At 46.6% G+C, this 14,631-nt stretch overlaps 1 protein-coding gene across 3 annotated transcripts in view; it reads left to right on the top strand.

Annotated features, from left to right (window-relative positions):
- Nucleotides 1-237: 237 nt before the first annotated feature.
- CCDC93 (coiled-coil domain containing 93) overlaps nucleotides 238-14,631 on the top strand; it is a 91,392-nt gene continuing 76,998 nt past the window's right edge. Inside the window, exons 1-4 of one of the 3 annotated variants that reach the window (XM_032637089.1) lie at nucleotides 238-457; nucleotides 4,552-4,665; nucleotides 6,145-6,239; nucleotides 13,182-13,293. In XM_032637089.1, coding sequence (XP_032492980.1) covers nucleotides 416-457; nucleotides 4,552-4,665; nucleotides 6,145-6,239; nucleotides 13,182-13,293 — 363 coding nt within the window. In that variant the 5' untranslated portion in view covers nucleotides 238-415. The remainder of the gene's footprint in view (nucleotides 458-4,551; nucleotides 4,666-6,144; nucleotides 6,240-13,181; nucleotides 13,294-14,631) is intronic. The other 2 variants (XR_004350679.1, XM_032637090.1) reach the window with 2 other exon arrangements.

Here is a 14,631-nt window from a genome sequence, read left to right as displayed (position 1 = left end):
CTGATGCCCGTGAGAAGCAGAGACGGAAACCAGGATGCAAAATTTCCCCAAGATAGAAGAATAATCCCTTTTATAAAGCACCTCGAGGAAAATACAGAGCCCCGGCGCGAAGCTCCGCAGAACCTGGAGCTCGGCAGGCGGCCTGGACCGCAGCTCACGCTCCAGATCGAGTCCGGACCTCTCCCGGACCTGCCCTCGCGCAGGCGCACTTGCGCAGCGCTCCCGCCCCAACGCGCATGCTCCGCCGGGCTGGGGAGCTCCCGGCCGGCTGCGGCGGCGGCGGCGGCGGCGGCGGCAGCGGCGGGAGGAAGTTACCGCTTTGCACTCCACCCCGGTAGCAGCTTCGGGGCTGGGGACAGCTTCCTCCGGACGCTCCGCGGGCTTCGCTGCCGCCGCACGGCAGTCCGACGAGATCATGGGGTTGCCCAAGGGGCCTGAAGGCCAGGGTCTCCCGGAGGTAAGGAACCCCCCTCCCGCCCTGACACGTCCGGGTTTCCGAAAGAGGGCCAAGCCCACGGGGCCGCCTGTGATTAGGGCGCCCCGCCCCCTCTCTCAGGTGTGTCCACCGCCGGGAGCACCGGCCCTGTCCGCTGGGGGCTGAGCAAGTGTGGGCGTGGGCGGGGACAAACTTCAGCCGGTGCCGGCTCTCCCGGGACGGAGGGAGCCTTCCCAGCCCAATACCTGCGCCGACGCAGCACCAGGCCCCGCGGGGCCTGGGGTCCCACCTCCGGCTTCCCCCGGCAGTCCCCCGCGATCCCCAGCGCCGCTCGGCTCGCCTCGAGGACATGGGGTGCTGCGCCCAGTAGTCACGAGACGCGCGCTGGGACGGTCCGGGCTCGGGTTGTGCAAAGGGCGGTGACCTTGTGGCGCCGGCCGCCACCTCCCCGGGCCCACGGGGTCCTGGCGGCCGGCACCCGACGCCTTGGTATCGGGAGGGAATGCCGCCCTGCGTTTGTCCCCGCGCCCCGCCGGTCCGGCGGGAGGAAGTTTGGGAGCCGTGCGGAGTGGCCGGGCGGAAACCGTCGCTGCTTCTCCAGAAGGGAGGTGTTTGTTATTAAGTACTCACTTGGTCCTGAGGGACAGGATGATCAAAGGTTTCTGGATTTACATACACATTACCTGGAAGGAGAGGAAAAGTGCATTTCCTTTTGGCTGCAAATATCACTTAGCTAGGTGGTTTGCATAGGTGGCTTGCATCTGTCATCTATTCCAATTGATTTGCTCAAAAGCTAGTCTAGTTTACTAGATTCCTGAAAGAAATGGAATCCACGCTGCACCTCTGTCCCCTTTCTGGGGTTCTGAAGCAGGCATTTGTCAGAGGGACTGATTCCTTGACATGCTGCATGGTCCCTTCACACTTAGCTGCCTGTGGCCAATCTTGCTTCTTTTCCCCTCTCCCCGTATCCTTAGTTCTTAAAGCCCACTAGTACCACTAATTGAGGGGTCACTGTTCTGTGCATAAAAGCTGGACGTGTACTAATGGAAGGACAGACTTAAGCTGTCAGTGTGTGCTCCCAGAATGCAAATCCATTTTGTTATCTCTAGAAAACCTAGCAAGTTTTCTGACGTTTTCATTGTCCCACTGTACTACCAGTAGAATCTTTCTAAAATAAAAAGCAACTTGCCCCTGTTTGTCCTTTGCTTAACCCTTCACTGTCAGGAGACTGGGTCTAATTTGTCACTTTTCCAAGTTCCTGGCAATTGGGAGGAAAACAGGGTGAATATAATAATCCAATTATTATCACATCGTTTAAAGACCAGTACATATGAATATGTCATTAAGCTGTCACTAGTCCGGTTAATTAAATTCAATTTTGTAAGCCCTTTATTGTATGTATGTGAAGGATAGAGATATAGTTAGACGTGGCCCTGCCTTCCAGCTTATGTGAACTCCAGTATCAGACAACTGATAATTTAGTGTGCCTGGTTTAAGAGCTCACAGCATTCATCTTTATCAGAATTTTAGTTTTAACAATGGGATGTATTACCCAGCCTGGTGACGTTTTATGGCTTAAAGAGAGGATATTCTTTCATTCCCTGCACATTAGCCAGTGACCCTTTTACATTTTGTTTTAGTGTTAATCTGTGAATTGAATTTGGAGTCCTATTAACATTCTCCATTCATTGTCTCGTGCTAAAAAGTTACTTCGCAGGGTGCATTGCAAAAGTACACTTCTCCATTCGTGGGATAAGTGGCTGGGAAGCATGGGCCAGGCACCTGCCATGGTGTGGGCAGTGGGTGCTCATTAGGTGCAGGCTGAGGCAGGGATGCCCTTCCCCAGATGTCTTGTCCTCTTCTTGGAAGCGTTTTCATGATAAATGATTGAACGAATGAAGGGTTCCTGTTTTACATCCCGGGAGTTTTAAGAAAATACTTATATCATCCATTTTCCTTTTCTATACTATTTTTATGAACCATAACTATTCTTTATTTTCTCTTCTCTTTGTGTCTCTTGACTTGTAGATGGTTCTCAACCATCACAGATCTTTTGCCAAGGAAGAGAATGTGTGAATAATTAATATTTACTTCTGCATGTCTCCTAGGAATTAGTGAATGCTAACCTTCAGAATCTTTGATAGGCCAGACCAGGGTCCTTTGAGACGGAAGTAAACGGAGCAGTGTTGCAAGGCTGTCTCTTCCATCACCACACACTGCAAGAGATTAACAGTCACGTGAATAGTTCTATGTCCAGCTATGTGTGCTCCTTCTTTTTTTTTTTTTTTTTTTTTTTTTTTTGTGGTACACGGGCCTCCCACTGCTGTGGCCTCTCCCATTGCGGAGCACAGGCTCCGGACGCGCAGGCTCAGCGGCCATGGCTCACGGGCCCAGCCGCTCCGCGGCATGTGGGATCTTCCCGGACTGGGGCAGGACGAACTCGTGTCCCCAGCGTCGGCAGACGGACTCTCAACCACTGCGCCACCAGGGAAGCCCTACATGTGTGCCCCTTCTCCTGGCAGTTTGTCCTTTAAAATAAACTTGAATTTCCATTATCAGTGTCACGACTATGAAAACATTTTGTTAATACGAGACTGGCTTAGGTCATGGACTTTACGTAATGTTTGAGCGTGTCATTCCATACTTAACAAGTGTGTGCTTGGGGCCTAATGCTGTTCAGAACAGAGGAGTAAACGTGGGTGGATAATATATGGAATATATGGGTCCTCCCCTGAACCAGCTAATAGTCTATTTGGAGAGACTGGCGTGTCCGTTAACACCAGACATCTCACTCAGAAGAGGTTGATAATTGTATGAATGACGGACTATAAATAAAATAGAAATGCAGAGGAGTGACCACTTTAGGCTGTAGGGTTGACATTGAATAGGAGCTAGGGGTTGAAGATGGTGTCTGGGTGGTTAGAGAATATCAGGAGAGCCGTGAAGGAATGAGAGTGAACAGGGCTTGTTTAGCTTGGCCACAGCCATGTCTGTATTGTTTTGGCAGGAGGTAAAGGATGAAGCTGAAAAGATAGGTTGCAGCCCAAGATCTGAATGCCAAACCAAGACGTTTGGAATTTATCTGATAGACAGTGAATGATGCCTTAATGATGAGGGCTGGGGGCCGAGCTGAAGAGGGATGATGAGAAAGCTGTGATTTCGGAAGGAAGGAGCAAGACAAATTAACAGGGAAGGAAGATTGAGAGGCAGTTGCCATAGTCCTGGCATAATGTGCAAAGAAAAGGGAAGGGAGGATAAATGTGAGCTGCGTAGTTAAGGAAGATTTAGCAGGCATTGTTGGGTAAGGGAGTAGTCAGAGGTGGGTATGAGGATTTAAAACAGGGTACCTTGGCATTGTTTTCTGTAGAGAGGTAGTAGTTTTTTATTTTCTGCAATAATGGAAGTCAGGAAAGGTACAGTTCAGGAAAGTAAATGGAGGCAAAAGTACTGGAATATTTAGATATATTGAACTTGTAGATAAACAACCTGAGAGCGGAGGTAGGATATTAATTAAAAACATTTAAATAAAGTCCTTATTTAAATGTATTAAGTGAATTTTTTCTTTTTAAGGCAATCCTGTTATGTGGTAGTAATCTCCCCGTAATATATCTGGGTTGAAAGCCTTCCTTATATTTGCTGTAGAGATCAAAGTGCAGATGGAGACACATGTTTGAATTCTTTGTTCTTCCCCTCTTGTCAGTAACTTCTAGGACCAAGATGAGTATAAACTTAAACAAAACAAACTACCTGTTCCGTCTGAAAGGAGTTTATAATCCAGTCGAGAAGCCTGCCATACAAGTCACATGTTAGAGAACAGGGTGGTAATGTGCTGGAATCTTCCTTTCCCTGGATTCCTTCACACCTGATGGACAGTCCATATCACCTGTGCACGTCTTCTCCCCCCCCCCCCCCCCACCTAAGACGATTAACAGCAGGTTAGGACCAGGGACCCTGTTCTGTGCGACTCTGGCAGCACTGTGTCCCCACGCTCCGGCATGAATGCCATGACACAGCCAATGTCACCTGCTCCTTGGCAATGAGATTGTGGCATCGGAAATATACCTGGTGTTCCTTTATTCAAGGTAGCTTTTACCAGCCTTTTGCTTTTGTTTTAGGTAGAAACAAGAGAAGATGAAGAACAAAATGTCAAGTTGACTGAGATTCTGGAGCTCTTGGTTGCAGCTGGGTATTTCAGGGCAAGAATTAAAGGCTTGTCACCTTTTGACAAGGTAAGACAAAGTCTTTCTAAGCATTAGACTAGTTTCTGTCAGGACGGCATAGTTTACTGTGGAAAGGAGGAAGAGGCTGTGTTTTTACTTTCTCTACGTCCTTGTTGCCATTTCTCCTGGATTCAGATTCATTAAGGAAGTGTTCACATTTCCTATTAAAAGAAAATAATCATGTATGCATAAATACACCTTGAAGTCCTTTCTGTGCACGAAGCTTTGAGATCTACAAATAAGCAAAATAAATAGTTCCTTCTTTCAAGGAACTTAAAGCTTGGGTGGGGAGATAAAGTTTATGTAAGATAAAATAATTTGAGGTAATAGGGAGCTGTCCCAAGTCGGGGCGCTCACAGACAATTGCCAGGTATTCTGTGGGTGGTAAACGCTGGGTTTAGAGGAGGAAGAAATCACTATGGGATGAAGTCATTTAATTCAGCAGAACCTTGAACAGTTCTTATGCACAAGGCGTAGTAGTAGGTGTTCAGGGCACAAGGATAAGAACAAAGGCCTTCTCCCAAAGAGCCTGACTTCTAAAGAGTAGGGAAGAGAGGCAAGTAAAACGTCGTGCATAGACTAAATGGCACAATTCGGTAAGTGCCACAGTGAACTATGCACAGAAATGAAGCATTCAGATCAGTTGGGGCAGGCCGGGAAAGCTTCCTGGTGGAAGAAAGCATTGAGTCCTCCCATGGGCCACGGCCCTGGCTGCATATCACAGATTCTTTTGTAATACAGATATCTAGGCCTCAGCCATTGAAATTCTGGTTTGTTAGGTCTGGGCTGGGCCCTGGAATCTGTATTTTATTATGCATCTCACATGAGTCTACAGTATAGCCAGGGATAAGATTCACTGTTATTCTTTTCTAACATCAGGCTGTGTCTAAAAATGTTTTGTTTCAGAATGGATTTTTAGCCTTAGTCTCATCTGCATCTCCGAGAAATCCCATGACAAAACTAGAGCAAGGTTTCTCATCTCCTTTAGGTAGTAGGAAAAAATGAGATGTATGGAAATTAAGTAATGAGTCACAGAACGTCACCCTTGTTACCCACATATCTGGTCCATAAAATACATAATTTCTCTGCAGTCTGGCACTTGCCTGTAATTGGATTAAGACTTCACCCAGCTGAGAGTGAATGTCTGTCCCATCAGTATAAAGAGGATCTATGCATCATAGGTCCATTTAGTAATAGAAGTCAGCTTCTCAGTCCACTGGCCATGAGTCAAGTGCTCAGTAACTGCGTGTGGCAAGCAGCAGTGTACTTAACAGTGCAGATCCAGACTGTTCCCGTCTTTGCAGAAAGCTTTACAGTGGTCAGCAGTGCTGTTTAGGTGAATTGTAGTGGATGGAGTTAGGACACGTATTATCTCTCTGAGGGTACCCAATTTTGTATATAAAAACTCTTTATATTTTATCTACCTTCCACTTCTTCCCCTCTTCCCTAACTAGGAAGAGAAAATAGGTATTTTTTTGTGTCTTTCAGGTGGTAGGAGGAATGACCTGGTGCATCACCACTTGCAACTTTGATGTGGATGTTGATTTGCTCTTTCAGGAGAACTCTACAATAGGTCAGAAAATGTAAGTTACCCGGCTTAAGAGGCTGAAGGGGGAGAAAAGAGCTAACTCTTGAGTGTGTGCTGTGTGCCAGAAGTTGTGTTAGATGGTTTACCTATAGGCTGAAAGAAGCCAAGGTTACACAGCTAACATATGAGAGTCACCTAATGTTATTCTAATGTTATATAGGCTATTTCTGATGCTTTTCCTTGATCACAGTTTCTGTCGACTGCTCACGTATCTCTTTCCAAAGGCAGTGAATGTGGATGGAAGTTGAATAGGTGGGAGAAGGGGACTCTTTCCCTCCCCGTTGCCTCTGGGTAAGGCAGAGCCCCACTTTGCCTGCCATCGAGAGAAGGCAGCCTGGGCTCCTCGCTGGAAGTGTCAGGGGAGGGTGCCCTGGCTGGTCGTCCGTAGCTCAGCAGGGGCTTGGTGATTTCATGAGACCATTGGGATCCCCAGTTCTGTTCAGCCCTGCCCTGGGCAGCCGTGTGACCTTGGGCAAACCTTAGTTCTCTTTTCTGTAGGAAGGAGGGTTTGTGATCTCAGATCTGTATGATTCTGTGACTTACTTCCTCATTTTTCTGAAGACCTATCCTCCCCTAAATGGATTAAAGATAGTTTACAAACACGCATGGGGAGCAGTAATACTGGAGAAGCGAAGCAAAGCAAAAGGAAAAAAAAAGGCAGAGTTGAGGATAAGGGACACACCTGTGAGGGGCCATAAAGGCCCTGTTTTTCCAAGGGTGGGACACAGATTTGACTGCGAAAAGAAGAAAAAAACATGCTAAATTACCCAATATACAGTTTCCATACAGTAGAAGAAAAATAGGTCCCTGTGAATCACCAAAATTCTTAACACTAAGACCAAAAGGCGTCTCTTGGCTCCTTGTTAAGGAGGACATGCTGTTTGACACAGAGATACTGTCATCGGTGCCCGGCCATGAGTAGTGGGCTCTGTGTCCTAACACCTGTGTGGGGCTGTGGCATCATGTCCAGCGACCCGCAGTGAAAAGTCCTCCACTGGGAGGGTACGATGGAGTCCAGGCATGTGGCTCTGCTCCCTGTCGGTCCAGCTCAATCCAGAGGTAGATGATATTCTTGTTCTTTTGTTTGTTTTTATTTAGGTGTTACATACTTGAAGGTTAAAAAAAATTCAAATACTACCAAAGGGAGCAAAACATACAGCTGATGTTTCTCCTCCTTCCTATTTTACACCCCAGTTTTATTACCTGGAAACAGTCATCCTTGGCTGTCCAGGTTTTAGATTCTTCAGAGTGGTCACTAATACATCTCCAACAATGTATACAGTCTGTTTCATTCAAGTCTAATGAGAGGAGGCAGTTGGTTCACCTGTACCACTCACTACATCCCCTTTGTCTTCCATCTTCCACTCTTTTAATTGTTTTCTGGTTTTTCTGTGATCACTTGCATAATTTGAATCTACTTAAGCTTCTGTTTCTTGACCCATTAACATAAGGTGGTTTCTCCTAGGTCCTAACTGAGTAAACATTTTAGTATCTCTATCTTTCCTTCTGTCCTTCAGCCTCCATGTACCATCATGACATCACTTTCATAATGTTTAGCATATAATATTTATAGTCTCTTCTGTAGTAGCAGTTAAATTGTCTGTGCTTTAATCTACAGGTAAATTCTAAAAGCAAATCTATAAACAGTATTTACAATAAGAACTGAGAATTGTGATGGGGTCAGAAAGAAGGAACTGTAATCTTTTGGACCATAGTCGTGCTGTTTAAAGGAGAATATTCAATGTATCATAGTCAAAAGCGATCTGTTTTCATTTATTCATAGACTCAGTAAATATCAAACGCCTACATTTACTGAACAATCAGGCATTGTTCTGGATACATTAATGAAAAATGTCCTGCCCTCATGGAGCTTATAGTCTATTGGGGGAGACAGACCAAAAACTAATTTAATCAATAACTAAATTATATATAGAAATAATATGTGCTATGAAAAAAATTAAAGCTGGGAAGGGCTATGAGGAGGGACGTAGGGCAGGAGGCAGCTGTTTTCGGTTAGTGTAGGCCTCGTTGAGGGCCTACACTAGAGCTAAGACTTGAGGGACGAGGGTTCCAGGCAAAGGGAACTACCACCGTGAAGGCTCCAAGCAGAAGCTTGCCTGCAGTGGAGGGCGGAGTGGGGAGCAGAGGACGTCAGTGCAGAGAGGTCATGGAGGCAGATCAGGTGCGGTGCTTGTGGGTCAGAGTAAGGACTTGGGGTTTACTCTGTGTGAGATGGGAAGTCCTTGGAGGGTTTTGAGCAGAGGAGGAACATAATCTGTTCTGTGTTTAAGAAGGAACCCTGGTCCAATTACCGAATTAAGGGGAATCAGGGAGATTCTTTAGTGTATTATAGTAATCCTCCTAAGAGATGATGGTGCCCTGAATGGTGGGCTAGCAGTGGTGGCATTCTGGATCTGTTCTGAAGGTAGAACCAACAGGATTTCATGACATTGGATTTGGAGCGTAAGAGAGGAGCTGAGGGTGATTCGGAAGTATTTGGCCCGAGCAGGTGGAGATGGTCTGTGCAAGTCATTGAGAATCAAGCACACTGCAATTTGCTTCATGTTTATACGGCATTTTTCCCTTGCATTTCTGATTGCCTTTTTTTTTCCTTGATGACAGAGAAGCACGTAGTTTCACCTGTAATGAAGACCAGCCAGCTTCATAATCAGTCTGTCCACTAACATGAATTCACTGTCTTCTTGAGTACGCTCTTGGTTGAAGCCTCTTTCTGTTCCAATTTGAGCTGATTGCTTCTTCCACCTGTGGCACCCCTAATGTTCTGAGATATCTTTCCATTGCATTCCTTCTGGGCTACGATTCTCAATCCCTTATCTGTGTTTCTGATATCTAAAAACACTGAAAATGGGTTTTTTTTCTTTCAAGTGCCAATACAAAACTTATTTGGAAGCAACACATGACCTGAACTGACTTAAGGTTATTTATAGTCATTATTGATCCCATTTATATGAATATTCATATGTTTTACTGCAGAAATATTCATTTCTTTGATTATAGGGTACTGCTCTAGATTTCACTGGGTCTTACCTAATACACAGTATATGCCCCTTAGGTATACTAAGGTACAAACATCTAAAGAATTCTGACTTCTGAAACACATCTGCTCCTAAAGGGTTTGGATAAGGGATTGAGGGCGTATTGTGTTCCCTGGTAAGTATTTGATGTGTAACTTTTAAGTGCACAGCCATGAACTACAATTGAAGGCAAAACAGTTGACAAGGGTTAACTTGTAAAGACCCAGCAGACTCCTAGCAGTGCATCAGACAGTTGGGTCTTTTCTTATCTGCAGGAGAAATGGCGTAGCCATAGGGCCCTGAATTAGCCAAAAATCTTTTCTGTTTGGTTTTGGAATATGTTCTGTGTTTGGGGTCCCCCCCGCAAAGTTTCTGGTTACTTGCAGATCAGATTAATACTGCCGTGTGTTTGCAGTGCCTCCGCACACCCCAGCTGCTGTGAGGGGGGGCCAGCAGCACCCCTGAGGAGCACACTTGCCTGTGTACAGGGCACAGTTATCTTCCAGGCTCTGTTGGGACCTTGTCCTCCTTCTTGAGCCTTCTTTCTTGTGGGTTCCATGAGCTTCGACCCTCTATCCCCAGCCTGTCCTAAAACCCCATTACCACAGAGTGCTATGTTCTGAGGTCCATAAATGAGATTTTAGGCTTATAACTGGGTTCATTTCTACAGCACATATTTACTAGCCGCCTGTGTGCAGAGCACTTACACATGCATTTTATTATTTTACCTTCACAGCAACCCTTGAACAGGCAGGACAGGGATTACCCCTTGTTTTATGATGGGATCATCAGACCAGTGGGACCTGGTGGCTTGCCAGAAGTTCCGTGGTAGGTGATGGAACTTGGAGTTTAGACCCTGGTTTAATTCACTCTCTTTCACACTGTTTGCAGTGGAGGAGGAAACAGTGCACTGAACACTCAGAAAGCTAAGGAGTCAAGCCTGTCACCTGTAATGAAACGTGGGCTTGTTAGATGAGGAATCTTAGATTAGGAAGCCCATCTGGTGACCTCTGAGACTGTCATGTTCCCTGATTTTCAGAAAGTCAGAGGATCTCCTCTGAGCTCCAGGGAGAAGCCGAATGGAGGCTGGTAGGTTTCCGCAAGAAGCCTTCCTGACTCCTGCCCCCTCAGCCGGCCTCTTTCCCTCCGGTCCCCACCCCCACTGCAGACTTGGCAGTCATTTCTGAGAAGCGGGTTTAAGAGGGTTGTAAACCCTTAGATGACCCTGGGCGTCCTTCCCTCAGGGCCCTTATGAACTGGGAAAGTGGGCCGTCTCTGAGGAGTGGCCAGGGAGAACCTTGTCTGAAGGTAGAGGGTTGGCTGGATGGTGATTTGGAAGCTGCTGACCGGTTGCAGGCAATCAGTAACCCTACACAGACCCACAGATCTGTAGCCACTAGAGGGCGCTCTCCTCCTGCCGAGCCAAGATGTGAATGCCTAGTGAAGACCTGCCCTGAGTAAGGACACAAAGCCGGAGCTGGGGACCATCTTCATTTGCTAAGCTTGGAGTCTGGGGAGCAGGGCCAATTAGGCATCCACCTCTTCCCCTCACAGGTTGCAAAGAAATTAAGGAACAAGGAATGGGCGTCTTATGGAAATCACATTTCCATAATCACATAAATCACAAATCACAAAAAGTAAAGCTTATCAGAGAGAGAGCCTTAGCTATGTTGCCAAATGGGTTTGCCAATCCTTCCTACTAAACTGTCCCATTTGGGCCCCAGGAAGAGTTGGACGACCAGAGGCTTCTCAACTGGGGCAGGACATGTACCTCGTGGCAGAGAAGATGCATGTGTCCTAGGAACGGGCTGCTCAGAAAGGAGGGCCTGCAGGGGCTGCTGGGAGTCAGATGACACTTTCCTTCCCCGTCTCGGACCTTTTGGATAAATTACACACACACCCCTTCTGTTTGCAGTGAAAATGTCCTCCCGTGTACTTCTGGGAGGTGGGTAGTCCTTCCTTCCGTGAATGTGTGCAGCAGGGATCAGTCTTCCCTCTCCAAATTTTTTCTCTTAACATATTGGACTTGATATTGTGATCAGTGGAGCTGGGACTGGGACTGTTTCCACTCAGCAGTTTTAACCTTGGTCCCACCTTGTAAAGCTACTGTAGACATAAACATCGTTTTGTAGCATGTTCTCCAGGGATCATGGGATCATTCTCTGGGAGCTGTTTGGCTTCTGTCCCTAGATTGCTACCTTGGTTGCTACCAAGAGTAAGGGCGTGAGACATACTAAAGGGACCATAGGTAAGGTAAGTACTCATCCAGGCCTGAGTTAGATGTCGGTCTTAAGGGTGTCTGTCCCCTGAGAAGGATTATGGAACTGCAGAAAGACAAAAGTATACAAGATTTCTTTGAACAAGAAATACTTTTGATAGATAGACCCCAAACTTACTGCATTTGAAGCATCTAATAAGAACCTGGTGACCTTGTTCAGCAGGGCCTTCATCTATTAGAGAGAAGTCTGACACTTGGAGATGAGGCCACAGTAGCTGCTGTAACTAGCTACGTTTTTTTTTTTTTTTTTTTTTTTTTTTTTAGTGTCTTAGATGGGGTGTAACCTAAACTATCCATAGGCTGAGCCAGAGCTCCCATTTCTCCACATGGCCTCACAAGGCCACAGCTTGTGACTTGTTTTTCAGGCTTCCTAGGCTTTGTACCATGGCTTTGGGGGTTAGCAGACCTGTTAAATAACCTCTGTTCTCTCCTTTTGAATGTGATCCGATTAAGGTATAAGAAATAGGAACCAGACAGTTGGAGATCAAATAGCAGCTGGTTAGAGAAGATTTAAATCTGTGGTGAAGTGGACTTGCACACAAGTCCCTCTATCACTCCTGCCATTAAACTGCCCCACCCAGGCCAGGGCTGAGCTGTGCGTCCAGCGGGGCGGGTGCTCAGCTCCTGACTGAGGCAGGCGATTCTCTGGGCCTCAAGGAGCCTGACTCCTGCTCTCTTCCTCCAGCCACTTCAAGAGAAGGCTGAGCAAGGTGTTGGAGACAGATCAAGTGTCCCTCGTGAGAAGTGGAAAGCACCTTCTCTCTGGAAGGAAGAGTGAGGGCGTATGGGTCCTCCAAACCTAAGATTAATTTTAGAGTATCAAAAAAATTAAAGGCTACTTTTTTTTTTTTTGCAGTACGCGGGCCTCACACCGCTGTGGCCTCTCCCGTCGCGGAGCACAGGCTCCGGACGCGCAGGCTCAGCGGCCATGGCTCATGGGCCTAGCTGCTCCGCGGCATGTGGGATCTTCCCAGACCGGGGCACGAACCCGTGTCCCCTGCATCGGCAGGAGGACTCTCAACCACTGTGCCACCAGGGAAGCTCCCAAAGGCTATTTTTTATTTCAAAAATATTTTGTATTGGAGTAGAGAACTTCTTTTTTTGTTTGTTTGTTTGTTTGTTTGAGCATGAGGCCTCATGTTTTGTCTTAATATTCTTGGCACCTGGCACAGAGTCTGGTAATTATTTGTTGCTTGCATGGTATTTAGAACAATTTTTTAAATGTTTAACCTAATGGTTTCCAGACTTGGAAAAAGTAGGGCAGTTAAGTGAAATGTAAAAGAATATGCAGCACTAATAACTTTTTATTTTACCACGTAAGGACGTTAAAAAAAATAGCTACTACCTCAAACATCGCCATAACTTCAAGGAACAAAATATTTTAATATAAAAAGCAGGACGAGCACGACCTTAGAATTAAGGATGAAGGTAGTTTTGTGTCCTTACACACACACAAGCCTAAGCTGTGCTTATTTTTCTCAATTTGCCATCAGCCAGGAGAAACGTGGTCGTGGTCTGGTATTGAGAAAACTCAGATCCCTCTGGGTCGCAGCCAGACTTGAGAGATGTCTTAAGAGCCACTTGGTGTGTCCTCACTCTTGGCTTGTTGTTTTTCTCTGAGCAGAGCTCTATCAGAAAAAATTGTCTCCGTCCTGCCAAGAATGAAATGTCCACACCAGCTGGAGCCCCACCAGATCCAGGGGATGGATTTTATTCACATATTTCCTGTTGTCCAGGTAAGAGCATCTGTGGGGTTTCTTGCCCTCCAAACATTGGAATTCCTGTAATGGGTCTGGCTCTTGGGCCGTCTGGCCTAGATCCCGGATCTGATGGGTGTGGTATGGATTTGGTGGCAGCAAAACACAATGATACTCCTCAGAACGTTGCCAGTATTCAGTCTACCCTAGTTTCACACCGTCACCTGTTCTGGTCTTTGAATGTTTCCATTAGTAACTTTTCATTGCCCTTCTGGTAAAGATGGAAGCCCATAGCTCCCCATCGCACCCCACGCGCTGGCCCCCTCTGACCTCTCCAGCCTCAGTTTATTCTTTGCTTTTCTTTGTTCTTTCTATTCTAGCCCCTCTGACTTTCTTTCAAATTTCCTCATACACACTGTGCTTCCTCCTGTCACGGGGCCTTTCAGGGTGGGAAGGTCTTCCCTTCTCTCCTTACCTTTATCTTCCAGATCTCAGTTCCATCAAGCCTTCTCAAGAAAGCTTCCCCTGACTGCCAGATCTAGAGCAGGTTCCTTTGCTATATCCTCTTATACGGCATATTCCCTACCCTCACAGGAAGCTTCCTCACTGCAGTTTGTGACCGTGTCCATTCAATGTTTGGTTATTTGTACCTCTCTCCCATCAGACCGTAAGCTTCCTGAGGGCAGGTACCATGGCTGTCCTGCTTGCTCTCGTGTCTCCGGCACCTCTTGGAATGTCTGGCACTTTGTAGGCATTCAGTCCTACAAAGGACTAAATTTCTAACGGGAGACTTATCTCCACCCCGGCTTTTCCCCAAGGCCCCGTGATTAAGTGGCTGTGCTGTACAAGTCCCCGTATTCTGTGCGGTTCTTGTGTCTCAGCCCCTCCTCCAGGCACCATAGAAAGAAGAGGAGCAAAGGAACTTAACTTCGTTGCCTGCTGTGTGGACAGTACTTTGCCTCGGATCCTAATAGAGTTCTTTGAAGCATCTATTGTTATGCCGGTCTGACATCTGAGGAAAGGGAGACTCGGAAAAGGATAATCAGTTTGCTTAAGGGCAGAGAACTAGTGAGCGGAGAGGCAGATTCCTCTCAACTCCTTGTCTTTAAGCCTGTACTTTCTCCTCCACCACCATTCAGCCACCCCAAGGAAAGCCGCACAGCCCCTGCGGGAGGGGTTTTGTGATTCTGTTCAGATTATGTAATGTAGCAGTTAAGAGCCTGGACTCTGGAGACTTCCTGGGTTCACATCTTGGCTCTGCCACTTTCTAGCTGTGTGATCTTGGGCAGATGACTTAACTTCTTACCTGAGAATTAGAAATAATAATAGTACCTACCTGGTGGGATGGAAGCTGAGTAAGTTAGTATGTGTAAAGCA

The sequence above is a fragment of the Phocoena sinus genome, chromosome 7, assembly GCF_008692025.1.
Source record: "Phocoena sinus isolate mPhoSin1 chromosome 7, mPhoSin1.pri, whole genome shotgun sequence".
Classification (NCBI taxonomy): domain Eukaryota; kingdom Metazoa; phylum Chordata; class Mammalia; order Artiodactyla; family Phocoenidae; genus Phocoena; species Phocoena sinus.
This window is presented reverse-complemented; position numbering and strand designations above follow the sequence as displayed.